We start from the raw sequence: 19893 nt of genomic DNA, 5'->3' as shown, positions 1-19893 counted from the left end.
TTTGATATTCGTGGGGTCAGGTTGTTTGAGCCCCATTCAGTAAGTGATTGAAGATCAGCCTATACAGTGAGAAGTCAAAATCCAATTTTTTTTTTTTTTTTGTGGGGGTAGAGGGAGAAGAAGAGGGTTGTAGAGAAATGTTAAGACTCGTGTGCCCAGGATCCATGATACTTTTCCATGTCATTGCAGTGCACATAGGACCAAAGGATGGAGAATCTGTGGCCTCAAGGCTGCAGGTTCCCCACTCTTGAATAGGTCTTCCACTCTCCACCTCTGTTCCTTTCCCTCAAAAAAGCCACACAATTCACAAATAAGGCTGAAACTCCTCAAGAAATCCCTATGTGCCAAATCGTCAGTTCGGAATTACTGACCGTGGTTGTTGGCCACACTCTGCTGGCAGTGTTGCCAGACTAATACAACTGAGTGGCCTCACTGGAAAATTGCTGTTGTGCTGAGGACATGTGACACAGTCAGCATGCTTCTGCTTAACAAAGGATGGCTTAGATGATCTGAGTGTAGTTTTGCTTACTTTTTATTGAGACTGAGACCAGAAAGCTCAAGCTCTAATATTGTATGTCTGGTATCCTTTTTTTCCCCTTAGGTCACAGTTTAGCAATCTCATGGCTCTTAAATTTATCAAAGTAGACATTAGTGTCCCAGTTCCTTTTTTTTCAAACTCTTGTGCTATTGTACATTGATTGACTCTCAGACATAGGGAACTTCTATATACATGATATGGATTCTCCTTTGGCTGCTGCCCTCCCCCCCCCCCAAAAAAAAAACACCTCAGCTAACCATAGAACTCTATTGGCCAACACAGCAGATAGTAAATTGAATTCTAACACTGAGCACGAACAGGAATATAAATGGAAATTAAGTGACCTAATGGTTTTTTAATGAGAGTCTTTGAGTTGACAAGTAGACCTCCTAAAAATCTGATTTGGCCCAGCTGGTCAGTTCTCTGGCCAATAATTCCTCAAATTTGGAGACTGCTGAAATGTAACAGTGCTTCACTGTAGGACTGCCTTCTCCGCATGCCTTTAAGCCATTGACATTAGAGCCTTTTGTGTATAAAATGCCAAGAACAGAGCAGTGGTTTTTGGAACACATTCAGGAGAAATTGCCTTCCTAGGATGTGTCCATTCTCTCCTCTTCCCACCCCACCGCCCACTCCCCCCCAAAAAATTAATTTGGAGAGAAAGAAGGCTAGCTGATAATATTCACAGCTCAGCTTACTCTGATCCTATTTCTTCCTTTACAGGGCCACAGCAAATCAATCCAGTGCTTGACGATTCATAAAAATGGTGGTAAATCATACATCTATTCTGGGAGCCACGATGGACACATTAATATCCTTTTGAAGATGAACTGATTTCTTGAGTTCCAGTACTCCTACTCTTTTGTCTACATTAAAGGAATCTCGTGTCCCCAGAAGAGGGGACAGCAGCTTGCCAGGTTATCTAGGCATCTGTTATGTGATATAATGGACCAAGCCCTAGACCTGGAGTCAGAGCTTGGTTTCAGTCTCAGCTGTAGCTGAGTCACCTTGGGAGTCATTGAACCCCTTCCACCCTCCCACCTCACTTGTTCAGCTCTAAAGTAGGGGTGAGGGTTGGAGAGCTGAAATTACTTGCCCAAGATCACATACCAAAGCTTCACCTGTAGTCTGCCAGAAATTTCCCTCCTGTTCCAAGTTTGCTTCTAGGTTAATACCACCACTGCAAATTGGCAAATAAGGGGGAATGAATTTGCAGACTTACCAGTGTTTTGCCTCTTGCGGCCCTCAAGAGAACAGGATTGGTGAGCAGTCTGTAGTGGGATTTTTATTTAATTTGGTTCTGTATCTTGCCGTCATTTTTGGGCCAGGCCTCCACCTAGGAAAGAGTGAGTGGAATGAATTCTCTGATACTGTCCTCCCAAATCAATGGTTTAACCTTGTTTTTTCCCTTAATCCTACTTCTCACATTATTGGGATTCTGAGACTGGTGAAAATGATTCCTTTGCTGGGAAAGGACACACCAATCAGGTATCCAGGATGGCTATAGATGAGGCAGATCAACTCGTCAGCTGCAGCATGGATGATACAGTGCGTTACACCAATCTTATCCAGAGGGACTACAGGTGCGTGTAGAATGTAGAATGGCATCTAGAACCACGTGTAAGGAAATGTGCCAAGTTTTGTTGTTGTTGTTCAGTTGTTTCAGTCATGTCTGACTTGTGACCCCATTTGGTGTTTTCTTGGCAAAGATAACTGGAGTGGTTTGCCATTTTACAGATGAGGAGACTGAGGCAAGCAGGGTTAAGTGACTTGCCCAGGGTCACACAGCTAGTGTCTGAGGCCATATTTGAACTCAGGAAAATGAGTCTTCCAGACTCCAGGCCCGGCACTGTATTCACTGTGTCACCTAGCTACCCCACCGGTATGTGAGTCTTTGGCATCTCGAACTTTATATAAGGAACTGTCCCAAGTTTGAGGGACATTTAGACTAAGACAGAAAAGAATAATCCCAGACCTGATGAAGTTTATGCTCTACTCAAGAAAATTTGATAGATGTGAGTATACACATGCATATATATACACACACAAATACAGTCAACCGTTAAACACCTATATGTACCATGCATGCATACATACATACACATATAGATGTACACATGTATATACACAAATATACACATGTATAATGCAAGGAAAAATTATGGGTTGGAACATTAACAAAAGAAAACCTTCATATCTATGTAATTTATATAATGATGGGTTGAATGACCAGAAACAAAGAATACAATCACAAACGAGTCCTTGACAAAGTCAAGGATCAGCAGACTATGACCCCAGAACCATATCTAGCCTGCTGCCTCTTTTTGAACAACCAATGATCTAAGAATGATTTTTAGATTAAAATTTTATTTAAAATTTAAAAAAATCAAAATGACATTGTGAGCTTGCTGATCATATAAAAGCAGGCAGCAAAATTGCAGGCCATGGTTTGCTGACTCTTGTTCTAAGTGATAGGAGAAGAGAACATGGTAGAAGACAGACGTGAGACATGGAGAGTTGAGAGAATGGAGTTGGCCTTGGAGCAGGGACAACCAGTCCTAGAGCTGGCACCCAGTGGCCGTGTGACCCTGGACAAATCACTTAACTTCTCAGCACCCCAGTGAGTTCTCTAAAACTATAAATTGCAGAGAAGATTCCTGACTGCATTGGGAGAGAAAGTCTTGTAACAGGAACTCTCTACATAGATGGGATCACAGATCTAGAAAAGAAAGAAAAGAAGAGGCATGGTATCCAGAGCAAGGGACAAAGTCATCCCACTATACTCTGGAGTTCAGTTGGGGTACTGCAGTTTAGGAAGGACAAGCAGGCTGGCAAGGGGGCTGTTGAACGTGCAATGTGATAATGTGCTGAAGGGATGGTAGATATTTAACCTCGAGAAAAGACTTTATTGGAAGGAGACATGGTAATCTCAAGTTTTTGAAGGGATTGTCACTTAAAAATGTACGTGACAAAGAGGCAGGTTTTAGTCTGGCTACAAGGAATTCTAAAAGTAGGATACGCTTAAAATAGGGGAAAAGCTTTCTTTTTTCAAGACCGGATTACGGTTAGAGGCAGTAGGGAAGGAGCAGGCATGCAGGGGTTGTTTGAAGATTGTGGGGGGCAATGGTGTAGCTGGAACAAACTGCTGGGGAGGGGGCTGACCTTCACGATGAGCAGGGAGACCGGAGATAAAGGAAATACCAGAGATGTGAAAGAGATGAGAGGATTCGTGATGGTTGGCTCCTGTTTTCTTAAAGAATACTTGCAGGTATGTCAAGTTCACGACCTGATAGCCTAGGAACAATATGGTTTGGAAAAGCTCTTTTTATTTTCGCCTCATTGAAGAGGAATCAGGATTATATATGTGGGATTTGGGTTTGTGTTTTTTTCTTTTTTTGTTCTTAACCCTATCCTTTTGATTCATACTTGGGTCACTACCTGTAATTATCTTAAAGTTAGGTCAGATTTTTTTTTTTTTTAAAGGGAATTTTAGCCAGGAGGGAAAGAAAAGGCTTCCAAGTCCCTGACACATCAAATTAGTTACCTTCCTCTGCAAAGACTTGCCTCTGTAACAGTATAACCCCGAGGCTATTTCTAAACACATTATTGTCACTGCACAGTTCCGCTGAAAAATTAAGTCTTGGTGATGATTTCTGTGCATGGGTGGATTAAATTTCTTATGGTGTCCCCTGCTCTTATGCATGCCTATGCTTTGCAGGATCGCCATGCTCAACCTAATTAAACTAAATTCTTCCCGCATATTGCAGTTAATTATGAAGTCTTACTGTAATAAGTTTTCGATTTTCAGAGTGGACTGAAATAGTCTAAGATTTAAGTGACAGCATTGAGTGGCTTTAAAACTGTTTTCTCCTTCCTGTTTTTCACAGTGGACAGAGTGTAATAAAGCTGGACATTCAACCAAAATGTGTAGCAGTTGGGCCTGGAGGCTATGCAGTAGTTGTATGTATTGGACAGGTAAGTCTTAGCCCAGGGGTCTTTTCAGCGGGGGGTGTGTGTGTCTGTGTCTGTGTCTGTCAGTCGAACTGTCAGACGGTCCAAAAGGTAACGCCATTGCATTATCAGGTATTCTAAAACAAGGGTTTACAAGCTAGGTTGTGTGTACCCCATGGGGGACAGGGAAAATGTGTGTGTATACATACACATACATAATCATCTTACCACGTGTGTGTATGTAGAAGTTATATTAAATGTAAATTAACTTTGAATTATATTTTTAAAAATTGATTTTCAGTCAGTGAAGTTACAAAACAATATATATAGCTCAGTGCTCCTAAGAGTGGTTCAAAAGGAATCTAATTTATGTACATGGTAAAGTATTCCTTTCATATTGAGTGAATGTATGGAACATCAACTGAAAGCTCAGGGGTGCAAGTACCAAAAAAAGGTTGGAAACCCCTTTTCTAAGGCCCTTTGAATGGAGTCTAAGATGACTCACCCTTAGGCTGGATTTTCCCCTCTGAAGCAGATACTGTTACAGGGGAAGAGCATTGAATTTGTAGTCAGCCAGCCTGAGTTCAAACCCTAACCCTGCCACTTACTCTAGGAAAATACCAGCTTTATTTAAGGAAAAACTTCCTAAAAATTAGAGCCTTTCTAAAGTGGAGTGAACTGCTTTGGGTTTGCCCTTACTGGAGAATTTCAAGGACAGGCTAGAGGCCTACCATGTGCTATACATGGGCCTTCTTTCTCCAGTTATGGATTAGAATAGGTCTTCCAACTCTAAAGTTATGTTTAGTGAGGGACAAGGTGAAGAGGGAAGGCAGCTGGTACCTTATTCAGTCATAAGATTGAACCTGTTATTGATTTCTTTGGGCTTTTGATCAGCGTTGCCCCTGAATGGACCATGAACACTTTAGAAAACCTTGATACTCAGAGGTCATTTAAATTGAGCAGCCTGGAATCAGCCTGTGTTAAGGCACTAGTCCCTCCTCCTCAGTAAAAGAACACAGCAATTTGAGTGTGGTTTACATTTCATAGTTGGTGGGGAGAACTGCTTTTGTAGCTGGTTTTTAGGAAGGCAAATTCACAAGAGTGTGCATGCATATACACTCACATGTACACATATATACACTGTATATACATACATAGCACATTTATATATAATAGCACATGTATGCATATTTAGCATAGTCATAGCATAGAGCAGGAATATACACATATACATACACACTAATCATCTTCATGCTTGCCTTAAGATTTAGCACAGTCATAGCATAGAGCAAGATACACCTACTGTGGTGATTAATAATAACTGATGACACAATCTGAGCAAAAGTAATATATTAACTGAGCAGTCAGAATAAATGGGTTAGTGGACTCCTCAGTCAGTCCAAAGACCCTGAATACAGATAAAGCAGATTTTTATACATAAAAACAATCAAATAAGACCAATTAGTTATAATAAAACAGTTAACCAGGATACAAAATTAGGTAATCTAATTTCTAATTGGAGGAAAAATTGGGGTCTTTCCAAGTTGGGAGGAGTAAAGAGTGAGTTTTGGTAGAGTTGGGAGGGGGACAAGTAGGTTTCAGGGTCTTCTATTCGTAAAATGGAAAGATGTTGATATAACTGCATCCACCTGCATTTATGAAACAATAAATGGCTTATATAATATGGTTTCCTGTGGATGAATAGCAGAAAAAAAACCAAATGAAGGAGAACACATATGGTAGCACAAGATGGAGTGTCAGAGTTCGTAAGATAGAATCTGCTTAGTTCTCTTGATTGTCACATTAAACTAACTCATTACATACGTGGTCTTCATTTTATTAATCAGTTCACACGCACACACACACACACACACGCACACACACACACATCCTGCTCTATGCTGTGACTGTGAAGGCAAGTATGAAGATGCAGCATGCTCACATTGCCTACAGAATGATGGGTAGGCTGCAGCATGCCTACCAGTAACTATTGGGTGTGTGTAACAGATCTAATTTAAATTCAGGGAGGGTGCCACTGAGATGAGCTGAGGAAAGACATTTAGGCTCAAGTTCTATCATTAAAGGAGATGAAATGCTTGTAATCATACATACATTATACATGTGTTTCGTATTTTTTTAAATAGGAGCATAGAGTATTGGAGCCAGGGAGGGTACCATAAAAATCATCAAGTCCAAGGGGTTCTAGACCGTGGACATCACCTCAGAAAAATATTTTTAAATGCATAATATAAAATAGAGATTACAAAGGAAACCAGCTGCGTTGCCAAGGTTATAATTTTTTTTAACTTAATGGACTCCCCCAGGTTAAGAACCCCTGGGCTAGTCCAGGCCTTTCATATTATGTACAGATCAGAACAGTGTGACATAGCAAGCTGAGTGGTACGATTGAAATCAGGAAAAGCTAGGTTCAAATCTTGAATCTGAACCTCACTAGCTAGGTGACCAGAGTTACGTACCCCAAAGTTACCAAGCACAACACTCCCCAACATGTTCTGAAGCAGAATAAAATGTAATTGGGAAATATTTGACAAAATTACATTTTAAAACTGAGTCATTATGCAGTGCTCAAGGTTAGGTTCCTCAGGGAACCTATCTGAGCATCAGATCTTCTCATCTGTGGCATAGCATTAGCAATATGTGACGTGTGCCCCTTGGAGTTGTCATGAGGCTTGGGTGAGGTCATGTGTGTAAAGTGCTTTGAAAACTTAAAAGCCTTCTGTGTATGTCAGTAGTTGAGGAGAAGAAGAAGAGGAAGAAGCAGATCCAGAAAGGAGAAGTAACTTTGATTAGGTCACAAAGGCAGTAATTAACAGAACCAAGACTCGAACCCAAGCCTCGTGGTCCTCAGCCCACTTCTCTTTGTACTCCACCATGTTTCTGGGTTGCATCTTTGTGGGTTTAGGGGATGCTAAGGGTTTGACTCCTTAGTTCTTTGAAAGTGGAAGAAACTCCTGCTTGCTAGCTTGATTTGTGTCACTTTGGTCTTCTATATCCCCAGCACCTGGCACAGTGCCTACCTTGCAGTAGGTACTCAATAAGTACTGGTTGATTGGTGAGCTGTTCCCTAAGGGGCAGTGGAGGGAAGTAGAATAATTGGACTTGGAATCAGGTTTCCTGGGTTCTGGAGACGACTCTTCTTTCAGGAAGACAGAAAGGGTTGGCATAGATTTGTAAGGGTGGTTTAGGTTTTCTAAGATTTGTTGACCTTGTGGTTAGATTCGGTTGGAGCTAAATTAGAAAATACTTTAACTTCATATTTCTTTTTTCCTGTAGATTGTGTTAATGAAGGATCAGAAGAAATGCTTCAGTATCGATGATCTGGGCTACGAACCAGAAGTTGTAGCCGTGCACCCATCAGGAAGCACCGCAGCCGTGGGCGGAGCAGTAGGAGTCTTTGTTTACCTCGACCGTCTTTCACCTTACAATCTTTTGCCCTTTCTAAAATATCCCCAGTGCCTAGCACAGTGCCTTGGCACATCATAAGAGCTTAATCAGTGCTTCTTGACTGACTAACCTTTGACAGGGTAGCATTTAAGAAAGATGTTACAGGGAATAATGATAATAGCTAGCATTTATACAGCATTAACCATGTGCCAGGCACTGTGCTAAGTTTTTCACGTTCGTTATCTCATTTGTTCCTCACAGTAACCATGGGAAGTAAATGCTGTTATTATCCTCTGATTTCCTTTGTGTGGTTTGGATATAGATGACACCCCTTCTGCACCTTGGTAGTTTCCTGGTCAGAACCCCTGTATCCTATGGTCACCAACCAACCCTCCTTTGGTGAGCCTTTCTGAACTCAGGGAGGTTGGCCTTTGAATGAAGGTCATTCTCTGCCTAGAGCCTTTCCACCTTCACATTGGACCTGGAAGAGCTTGGTTTGGGCTGGCCCAGCCTTTCAGGACTGAAGGTCACCTCTGCAACATAAGGAATAGAGAATTAGGGTGAATGTTGGTTATGTGCAGGGAAGGGAGTAAAATCCCATGATCCATCAAATTAAATTGGATGGGGGAATTAAAACTCTAAATTTGTCTTTTAAAGAAATGCAATTTTATTTCCAGCATTAACTGCAGCAAGAGATTAAAGCTCATGAGATGCTGGGGCCTTGTACCCGAGTTGGTATTAATGAACAGCTAAGCATCGAGTACACACATGCTGGCAGGCCAACTACTAGTGCTTAAAAGAAAGACTCTTGAGGTGCCTTTTTAAAAGTACAGTTATAAACAGGTTAGTCATTTCCCCCACTCCTGGCAGTCTTGTTTATGGCATTAATATGCTTAGTAGAGATAAGTAAGCCTCTGGCTTGGTGAGTAATGGGAATTGTCCTGAATCTAAATTCGTGAGATTTAATATACTTTGGCTGTATCCCTTTGTACAACAACATATAAGATTATTCTTTTATGCATCCTTCACCCTGTCTTATATTCTGAAAAACTTCTTTGAACTACTTACTCTGGCCCAGTGGACTTATCACATATTTTGGATTGTAATTTGCTGAGCCTCTGTTCCCTTCTCATTTTTCTGCCAATCAAACTAGCTTCAGTTGAGTACCGCTTACATGCTAGGTGATAGGGGAAGGGGGTGCCCAAAGGCATACCTGGAGAGCCCTTTGTCCAAATGAAGAGAAGGAAGCCTACAGAGCTGGAGCACCATGTGGTCCAGCCAATACAGAGGGTTTCAGAAAAGGGAGAGTTTTAGGCCAGAAGACTCCTTCATGAGGGAGGGAAGCTGTCAAGATGGTGTCTTAAGGGATGAGTAGGATTGAGCTAAGTACAATGGTAACATTCCAGGTTATGGGGGAATGGTCTTGTCACTGGGGAAAAGTGAGAATGAGTATATGGCATCTGGTGGTTGAATAAATGAATGTCTAGCAATCATAGGAGACAGATCCCCACCATGAAAACAGTAAAAAGCCCCCTTTATGTATCTTAGTTGGAGAAAATAATAAACTTAGACTTTTAGAACATTGCATCTATGTTCTTATTTCGGCTCATGAAATGACAGGTGAGTCAGGTAATGAAAACATTCCCATTTTTCAGATGGAAACTACTGCTTAGAGGAGATAGATAAGGGACTGAAAACCACCTCCCTGGCTAAAGAGATAGGCACATTCCTTTTATTTAACTGTCTTAAGGAGAGAATTGTCTTTAACTGTTTGCCACAAACCAGGGTGGCAAGGTAGACTACAGCCTATGGACTTTTTTTGACCAGGCCCTACATGCATGTGTTTGCCTTGGCTTTCTTCCATTGTTGATAACTAGAAGCCAAGTCCACGACCAAGTTGGAATACCTGGGTTCTAGTCTCCATTTTACCATTAAGACATCTAAATGGCACAGTGGATCAGGCACTAAAATCTAGATGACCTGGGTTCAAATCCAGCCTCAGATACTTAGCTGTGTGACCTTGGCCAAATCACTCAACCTGTATCTCTAATGTCAGCTTCCCATGTCTCAATTTCGGTTTCCTCAGTGGAGGTAACAGTCCTTCCCCAGGGTTCTCATGAGGATCTAATGAGATAATAGTTCAGAAGTGAGCTATGAATGCTTACTCTTGTTATTATGACCTTGGAAGTTGCTTCCTTCACTGTAAAATAGGAGCAGCGCTTTCATGACTTAACCTCATTGGGTTGTTGTGAGGAAAGTGTTTTATAAACTGCAGGACAACAGAAACCAGAGTTCTGGGATTATCTGCCAGTCCAAGGGCAGACACATATACTGCAGGGCTCAGTGTCCCACGGAACTTGACTGCTTTCAGGATTCCGACTTGTTTTTCTTTGTCCTACTCCCCTCTTCCTCCACCTTCACCCCCTTTAGAATCCAGAGTAGGGAATCATTTTCTGGTTATGCTTTGTTCATGACCGTGCTCTCTGTTAACGCATCTTTAGGATGGGAACGTCCGTTTGTATTCGATCCAAGGAACGACGTTGAAACATGAAGATAAGCTTCTTGAAGCCAAGGGACCCGTGACAGACCTGGCCTACTCCCACGATGGTGCTTTCCTTGCTGTCTGTGACGCCAGTAAAGTGGTCACAGTCTTCAGCGTGGCTGACGGTTACTCGGTAAGGGACGGCAAATGGGGATGGCCTTTCTTTTCCCCCTTCCCAAGTGCTGAAAACAGACAGTGTTGGCCTAGGCTACTTCCTCTAATGCAAGAGGACAGGTACAATACCCTTTGAAGCTCCAGGATGTGGATTCATCCTGTGGTCAGTTGGTTTGAATGAGGCTCCAGTTACAGGTTCAGATTCTTTGGCTAGCTGCTTTGATCAGTACTGTGGCCATAGTGTAATGAATTCAGCAATTACTTAACACCTGCTGTCTGTTTCATCTTATCTTAGCACTTTGTACTCCTTTGTAAGGACTTCTTATTTGCATTATATTGACATGTAAATGTTGTTTATCTACCCCTGGAGTTTGCTGGAAAAGGATTGTTTTCCTCCACAAAGCACCTAGCTCAGTACTCAGCACAAAAGAGACCTTTGAGAAATGTTTCTTAATCAAATGGCACCCACCACTATCCCGGATCTTACGGTCTTGCCATGTAGAGAATATATTTTTGGTCCTTGATCATTTTTCCCCATAGCATCTTGCCCAGTACAAAAGAAGCCTCTAGTAACTGTTTCTTGAATTTATCTTCCCCCTATTAGATCTCAAGCCCTTGGAGTTTAGAGACTTATTTCTGTTTATCTGTTTCCCCTAGAACCGAGCTCAGTGTACTGCAGATAAAAGACACTTAAGTGTCTGGTCCTCAAGGAACAGAGAGATAATATGTATAGTTATGAGACAATTAAAGAACAAGGAGGCAATGTGAAAAAGGTGGGAAAGGAGAGAGCCTTGAATTAGGAATCATGGCCTTGTTTTGATACTGTATGACTTTAGGTAATTCACTTCTTTCCTGGGCTTTATTTTCCACATCCACAAAATGAGGAAATTTGAACTCGATGCTCCTAAGGGATTGTTTCAACTCTGTTACCCAGTGGGAAAGCCAGTGCTGAATTTTGGTATACACAGTGAAAACCTGTCCCTTCCAAATGCCCATGCTAGTCCCAGAGAGGATAGCATTAGTCTGTAGAGATAGACATAATTCCACTTAGGAAAAGGGATTTCTTGCTAGTATTTTCAGTAGTGTAACCTTTGTATACCATTTAGTGCTAGGAGAGAAGTAGTTTTATAACAAGTACTATATTTTGATACTATAGGTAATGATACTATGATAATAGTACTGGGTATCCTGGTGATATCAGTGACATGTAATAAGCAAAATCCTTCTTACAACACAGCTCCCAGATAATTGGATAGGATCCTGGAATGTCAGAGCTGGAAAAGGGACTTAGGGGTCATCTCGGTCTACACATTTTGTAGGTGGAGCATTCCAGGGCCCAAAGGAATGATGACATGCCCATGGTCACATAGGTATATAATGGGCAGCGCTAGGTTTTGACTCTGGGTCCTTTGACTCCAAAGCCAGTGTTTTTTCTGTTAATCCAGAGGTTGGACCAGATGGGTATGGCTACCAAAATGCTGTGTCCAAGCTGTGCTATGTTCCAAATTGCTCAATTATGGACTTTGAGATTTTCTAGGATGTGGCCAAGTCCTGTGCATGGTTTTCTAAGTGACAGTTTTTTCCACTATCTCTGAGACAGGTTCCTCTTTTCATGAGTTCTTTTCGCCACCTTCCTTCTTTGTCATGATGTGAAGAGCTGTGATTTTGAAATCAGAGGACCAGGGTTCAAATCCCATCTCTGATGCCTACTAGCTGTGTGACCATGGGCAAGTCACTAAGACCTTGGCTACTTTGTAGAATAAAGAGCTTATCCTAGATGATCTCTTGGGTCCCTTCAACAGGCAGTTATCTGAGAAGTGTCCAAGAGTATCTGCCTTAGTGGGCATCCATTTTGACTTTCTCATGGGGTTCTTAAAGATGCCTTCACCTTGGCTGAATGGTGGATGCTAAGATGCTTAGGGATTATCAAGCTTTGCCTTCCCAAGGGTTGGGAAAGGAAAATTTGGAACTCAAAACTTCAAATTTAAAGTGAATGTTAAAAACTTTTTTACATGTAATTGGGAAGTATTTAATGAAGTAAATAAAAAATATATTGGAAAAAATATTTATCAATCTTGGAGCCTGTTTGGAGAAGGACATTGATTGCCTGTTCAGGCCCATGTGTGTATTTAAAACTTTTAGGACCCAGGACCTTTATGGGAAGCACAGACACCTTTGATGCAAGCACATGTAATTTTATTTTGTCTTATGTAGGAGAACAACGTTTTTTATGGACATCACGCAAAAATCGTCTGTGTCGCCTGGTCACCAGACAATGAACATTTTGCTTCAGGGGGCATGGACATGATGGTCTATGTTTGGACCCTGAGTGACCCAGAAACTAGAGTCAAGATCCAAGGTAATTTGTATACAGTCAACAGGGATACCCAACACTGGGGTCTCAAATGTAGTGTGGGCAGGGGTGTACTGGCAAGTATTTAACAACCACCTTTTTTTTAAAAAAGTACAAACAAACATATAAAACGTTTTTTAAAGTTCACTCATTATTAACATTTTCTCCGTCACTATTATATTTGGACGGATTGACAGAACATCACTTCCTGAGTTGTAAATGCTCATGTTGAAATTTTACCAATCAAATCTCATGCCAATACAAGCTGACTCTGGCATATCCCTGAGTTTGGGGCATAGTAATTCTTGGGCTAAAAGCAACTTGTATAGCAAGTGATATACAGAGAGGGAGGGAGCAAGCTTGGGCTATTATCCTACAGGAAGTTTTCCTACCAGTGAAACTGCCCTTTGATACCTCATTGTGGTGTATTGACTGAAATTAAGGTAAACTGAGGCAACAGAGTTTTGTGCATGTCCAGTTTATTGGTAAGGGATCTCTAGCTCTTCAACAAGCCTAAAGATCCGCAGGTGGGGTTCACAAGACTTCTTAGAGTTTAGATAAAGTGGATAAAAATAGAACAGCATGTAGGCAGGACGAGGGATTGAGTCATCTAGTTTCTGTTGGAGGAAGGGATGAGATTTTCTTACTTGTTACTACGGCAGACTGATTGTGTTCACTTGCATCTTTTGCAAGATAGCTGGTGGTAGAGGTAAAGAGTCTCCTTGACATACGGGTAGAATAGTGATTTACAGGATAACAACTTATGAAATTCACTCAGAGACAAAGAAACATTACTTAAGCAGTTATACAAAGTATCAATGGTTGGTACAGAATAGAATCAATTACAAAGTGAAATCAATTTGATATTCCCAATTCCCCTCCTTGGTCAATGGGAGACATGTCTCCCATGGATGTCTTATCTATAAGCTTATTAATAGATTTTTAATGTAGTCATTATCAGCAGTGCACATTATCAAAAGTGTTTCTGGGGACCAATCTAGAACAGGATTAACAACAACTAAGGCAAAGTCTAAAAAGAATAATGAAACTGAGAGTGGTAAGAGCCTGTTTGCTTCGAGTGGTTAATAGACCATTTCCCTGCACAGAATGAATCCAGAAGGATTCTACCAGGGGTCATTTTGGGGAGATAGTTGTATTTCTACTGTAATTTATTGGATCTTAATGTAGGCTTGTCACAATTTCTCCTGACTGGTTAATGTCAGGTTAACAAGACTGATTAATTATAGTGCAAGCCCTTTCCTCAGTTGCAGTAAGAATATCTAAAACTTTACAATTTTGCAAAGCCATTTGAGCGACAGAACCTACCTAAGTTTGGAGAGAGGAGATGGACACTTTTCCCAGTTTCAAGTGAGAGATTCATACTACTTGGAGGATTCACCAAGGACTAATTTGGGAGGGGAGATTTGCATGTCACCAAATAGCCAAGAAAACTCAACAACCATAAATACCATGAAACAGAAAGCCAAAGTCATGTAATAATGATCATCAGTATTAACTGTCAAGTTTCCTTGTATCCTAGTAATCACCATCTAACGTCCATTTAATTAGCACATTTCATCTTAAATCTCAGATGTCCCATGTAGTCATCTGGTCCCTGGAAACATCTTCTTTTGGACATTCTGAAATAGGCCTCATTGTCAGGGCATCTCTGAAGGGGGCTTTTCCTAAATGTATTTGCTTCACTTGCAGAGAATCCTAGGTAATTTTGCTTGAATCTGCTGGTAACAAGACTGCTCAGTACAATTTAGTATAACCTCCTAAATTTGCTTTTCCAATAATGAGCTCATGTGGTAAAAACCAGCTCAAGTCTTATGATTCTGAACTTATTAATAATAGAGCTGTAAGAAGAATATCAAATCAAGAACCCATAGTTCACCTGAAACTTTAGAGAATTTCAGTTGTTACATATCATTTGCCATTTCTGTCATTATCTAGGTCCTTGGGTGTAGCCTTTTGACTGAGTCCAAGTTTTACAGAGCAAATCTTTTATTAAGGGGATTTGTTCTATGAAGTTTGGATTCATTCTGAGGGCTGCACTTGAAGACCTAGAGGGTCACATGTGGCCTCGAGGCCTCAGGTTCCCCACCCATCCTAAACCTTATACCTGATATGGTCACTGCCAACAACCAGCTGAAGGATGAATATTAAAAAGAATCTGTGAGGCCTTAATGTGTAAAATGGACTATTCTGTCTCTTAAAATTATCAAACAGATATTTCAAATAGGAAAATAATTTCACTCTTCACATTTATAATGTAATTTTACATGTAGATTTTTTTTTTGTTTTGTTTTTTAGTTTTTAGGCAAGTGGGGTTAAATGACTTGCCCAGGGTCACACAGCTAGTAAGTGTCAAATGTTTGGTCTGAGGCCGGATTTGAACTCAGATCCTCCTGACTTCAGGGCCAGTGTTCTATCCACTGCGCCACCTAGCTGCCCCTCCATTTAATTTTTAAAAAAATTTTTTTAACATCTTTGTCTTGTTAGAAAATTTTTGCATTTTGTCTTAATTCCCTCCCTTCCCCTTCCCTCTCCCCTCCTTCTCCTTAGGAGAATGTTATCCCCATATCATAACGATTAGCAAGGGAGAGGCAAACCCAAGAAATCATTTACCTAGTTGCTTAGGATATGAAATTGCCTACAAATTTAGATTGAAAATAGTAAGATCTTTTTTTCTTGCATCCTATTATACCAGTGCAGAGGTGTTGGAGTATTGCAGCAACAAGATTTATTTATTTTAAAAAATTATAACTTCACCTGCCATTGTTAGATTTGCTGTGAAAGGAAGAAGGTGGGACATAGTGTGACCATGTTAAGACTGATCATCTAGGCGTAAGCCTAAGGGCACAGAAAGATTTCAACAGAGGATAAAGCATCTCTAGTTCTTTTTGATTTGAAGTAAGAGTCATAGTTTCTATTTGGAACAGCCAGTCATGCAGAAAAGTTCCATCTTATTCACAGGGTACCATAGCCAGGCTCAGGATTAACCAGATGGGAAACAGTCCTGTTCAAAAAAAGGAAATAACACAATAGGGAAACTGAGTCAGAAGGATCCTACCTTCCCCAAGCCAAGGTCATCTCCTCAATTTTCCCAGAAACAGACATCCATCCATCTGCAGCAGTTCTCATATTACACTCTCTTTGAGCAACTTGTGACTTTTCCCTTGAATAGTGGCTTAGTGACTTAATGATCATTCAGATATTTGTACCTGAATTCAAAACTCAAAATATCACCATATTATAACCCCAAGACATTTTTACTTCAAATAGCAAATTTCGCTAATCATAACTTAAAGCTAGAAACAGTTGTTTCTTTCATGTTGTTGCAATAACAGCAATAAAAAAATTTACCAGGCCTTTCAAAAAAAAAATCCCTCAACATGCTTTTCTTCTCTTCTCAAGTTAAAACTCATCTTGGTATAAAAATCAGTCATTAAAAATTAATTAAATAAAATACATTCTGGAATTCCACATAGTAATTAGATGTTAACACTGGCTCATTACTATAACTCTCCAGACTAATAGATATCCATATCTTAAGGTCTTATACGTTAACCCCTTAGGGCAGAAATAAAGTGTCCTCCTAGCTGGCTTGCCTATTATAACAATTGAAATTAAAGTAAATTGAGGCATCAAAGTTCTGAGCATGTTCATTTTATTGGTAAGGTTAGCAATTACCAATAAAAAGGGACTCTAGCTCCCTGGCAAACCAAAAACCCCCAAGTGGGGTTTATAAGATTTCTCAGAGTTTAGGGAAAGTGGATAAAAATAGAGCAGTACATAGGCAGGATGAAGGATTAAGTTTCTCTTGGTGGAAGGGATGAGATTCTCTTGTTGCTAGGGCAAGCTGACTGTGTCCACCTGTATCTTTGCAAGAGCAGCTACTGGTACAGAGATAACAGGTCTCCTTGACATAAGAACAGTGGTTTACAGGAAGGCTAGACTTCTGAACTTAACTCAGACAAAGAAACATGACTTAGGCAGTTATACAAAATGGTGGTGGTGGTACAGAATGGAATCGATTTGATTTTCTCGGGTATAGAAAATTAGTAGTTCACATTTCTATGGCAATTTGAGGTGTATGAAACACTTCCCTCATAACAACCTTGTGAGGTAGTAGTGCAAGTTTATCGCTCCCATTTTACAGAAGAACAAAATTGAGGCAAAGAGGGGTAAAGGTACTTGTCAGGAGTCACAGAATTAGTGAGCATAACCAGGACTCATACATCTTTTTGCTCCAATTCCAGTGATCTTTCCATAGAAATTATAAGGGTACAATAGCGTGTGGCCTGATAGGTAGAGTTCTGGACTTCATGTCAGTGATATCTGGGTTCAAATCCCATCTGCTACTATGTGACCATGGTCAAGTTATTTGATCTCTGAGACTACTCTCAAAGAGATGAGTTGTAGTCTCTGTCGAAGGATAGAGACCAGTGAAACCCCAGATTCTCAAATATTGACTGTAATCCCACGTAATGTTTGCAAGCCAAGAGAAACTCCTTTATAATAATAATCCTTAGCATTTCTGTACATAGCTAGTGCTGGGAGGTTTGCAAAGCACTTTAAAATACACACATTTAATACTCCACACAAACATCCATTCCCTCATTTAAATCCCCCATTTTATAGCGATAATAAGTCATCGTGTGACCTTCCTCCCAGGTTTGCTATGAGAAAGTGCCTTCTAAGCCTTGAATGGGAACCCAGAGAAATGTGAGCTGTCATCATCCCTAAACAAAATCAGTACAGGTTTAGCAGTCGGGCCTTTGTGTGTGCTTCCTTCCCTAAAACAAGGTTCTGCTTTTCCTAGATGCCCATAGGTTACATCACGTCAGCAGTTTGGCTTGGCTGGACGAACATACGCTGGTCACAACCTCCCACGACGCCTCTGTCAAAGAGTGGACAATCTCCTACTAGGGACCCCCAGCCACCAAGCCCTCTCTTTGGAAGGACCGAATCAGGGACTTAGAATTACTTCAGTGGGACATGTCCTTTATTTCTGTAATGCTTCCCTTCCTACCCCCTCCACCTCTCAGTCTCCCCCCCCCAATTGTGGGAGAAGAGGATGGGGAGGGGGTACTATGAATTAATCATTATCCTCCTATCTTTACAGGGTGTTCATATCTGCTAATGTATTTCGAAAGCTTTAGCCAGTAACAGTTTGCACATTAAAAAAAGAAAAGAAAAAAAAAGAAGCACTTACATTATATCTGGAGCTTGGGGAGGGGGGTGGAAATAACAGACAAAAAACCAAATTTTATTATGCTGAACATTCCAGAAGGAACAACAACCCCACGAGGCCTCGTTTTTAAAAGGGGAGCACTCTTTCTCAGTACTATTTTATCTGCCCAGCTAGACACGCTGGCTTTCTGACTCCATGAGAGCAGACTTCTCATATTTCTGCCCCACGATTTACAGAACATTTCTGTACTAACTCTCCTCGTGAGTATTTGTTGTGATCCAGACTTGGCCAGGGTGCTAATCTTATGGCTGAGATAGCCTGCACCTAAGCATTGCCTCAAAATTCCTCCCTCCTTCGAAGATGGGGTACATACGTAAATAAATGTATTTACGTTAATAAATGTTTTGTGTATTTCACATCAGGTTTTGTGCTTCATTTTAAAGATGCAAACATGTTTTTTTTTTTTTCCTATGTACTTAAACTGTTGCTTATTGATGATAATGGCGCCATCTTTGGATTTTTTAGAAACCTTGTTTTCTTTTGGACTACGTGAGTGCTGGTCCCCATTTCAATGTCTTTCATTTGCCTTTTTCTTTGAGGGCAGAAAGATGAAATCACTGTAAGCTAATCTATGGTAATTTTTACCTTTTTTTTCTTTTTCAGTGCAGAAATTAAAGTAAGTATAAAGCACCATGACTCGGGATTTCATTTAATTTTATTTTTTAATTGTGTAAGAAATACAAATGTGAAATGTGGATAAATTCCTGCAGTTGGTTGGGCAAAGTTTGAGCTAAGACTATGGTCTTGGGAATGAATGAGAAATTGAATATCTTTCTGCACTGTGTGTTAGCTTCATGTCAAGGCAGCAATGAAGGATGGAACTGGGCCTTTCTACCCCACACCTGATGCTGTTCTCCTCGGAGCATTGCAGACTGAAGGGCCAGGAGTAGCCTGAGAGACTTGGGTTCTAGTCTTGCCTCATACACTAACTAGCTGTGTGATGACTTTATTTGGAAAATGAGGGGTTGAAGTAGATGTTGTTGAAAGTTCCTTGTAACTGTAATTTTGCAAGGCCAATCCTTGACTTTTTATTGTAAAGAAAATGGTTTTAACTACGTAGCACTTTAATCTCAACACATTTGTCCTGCCAACACGCTTGTCAGCTAGGTGGGACAGTTACTATCGCTGTTTAATAGAGTGGGAAAGTCAAGCTCACTGTGAGTTGCCCAGGGCCACAGAGCTAAGGAGTGTTAGAGCAAGTATTGGAACCCAGCTTTTCCAACTCCCACTTCTGCATTCTTTCCATCATTCCATGCCCCCTTGCAATATGGTAAAGTAGGCCTGGGTTCAAAGGCAAAACCTGGGTTTTAAGAAATGAATCTTTTTCAGCTGCTGAATTTGGTTCCATCTCATTTCAAGTTCCTGTTAGGAATAATTGTATTGCAGTGAGGGGGACCAGATACTCTTAAGAGAAAGGTTTGTCCTATGGTAGCCCTCAACACCCACACACAAAAATGGAAAATTTAGTTTCTTACAAAATGGAAAATGTTTATACTTTTATCACCAAGAAGTTTCAGAGGCTTTCTTGGTCCACTTCCCAACCATCCCCTTTCTCCAGATAGTCTCTTGTAATACCTTAATAAATGTAAACTCAGAACACTGAGGCTCTAGGATGAGTCTTAGGATGTAAAAGCATCAGAGCTGAAGGAGACCTAGAGATTATAACTTAACACACACCCCTTGCCCTTTAATTTACAGCATGTGCAGTGTGGTAGAATGGGTACTGGGCT

General features: G+C 40.7%; 1 protein-coding gene across 1 annotated transcript in view; it reads left to right on the top strand.

Moving 5' to 3' along the window:
- WDR1 (WD repeat domain 1) overlaps positions 1 to 18796 on the top strand; it is a 57264-nt gene extending 38468 nt beyond the window's left edge. Inside the window, exons 9-15 of the mRNA XM_027836140.1 lie at positions 1262 to 1349; positions 1965 to 2121; positions 4426 to 4513; positions 7784 to 7894; positions 10396 to 10569; positions 12765 to 12909; positions 17732 to 18796. Of these exons, the coding sequence (XP_027691941.1) occupies positions 1262 to 1349; positions 1965 to 2121; positions 4426 to 4513; positions 7784 to 7894; positions 10396 to 10569; positions 12765 to 12909; positions 17732 to 17838 (870 nt within the window). The 3' untranslated portion in view covers positions 17839 to 18796. The remainder of the gene's footprint in view (positions 1 to 1261; positions 1350 to 1964; positions 2122 to 4425; positions 4514 to 7783; positions 7895 to 10395; positions 10570 to 12764; positions 12910 to 17731) is intronic.
- Positions 18797 to 19893: the final 1097 nt, after the last annotated feature.

This window comes from Vombatus ursinus, unplaced genomic scaffold, assembly GCF_900497805.2.
Source record: "Vombatus ursinus unplaced genomic scaffold, bare-nosed wombat genome assembly UNPS02014818.1, whole genome shotgun sequence".
NCBI lineage: Eukaryota > Metazoa > Chordata > Mammalia > Diprotodontia > Vombatidae > Vombatus > Vombatus ursinus.
The sequence above is the reverse complement of the archived record's forward strand: the minus strand, read 5'-3'. Positions and strand labels throughout refer to the sequence as shown.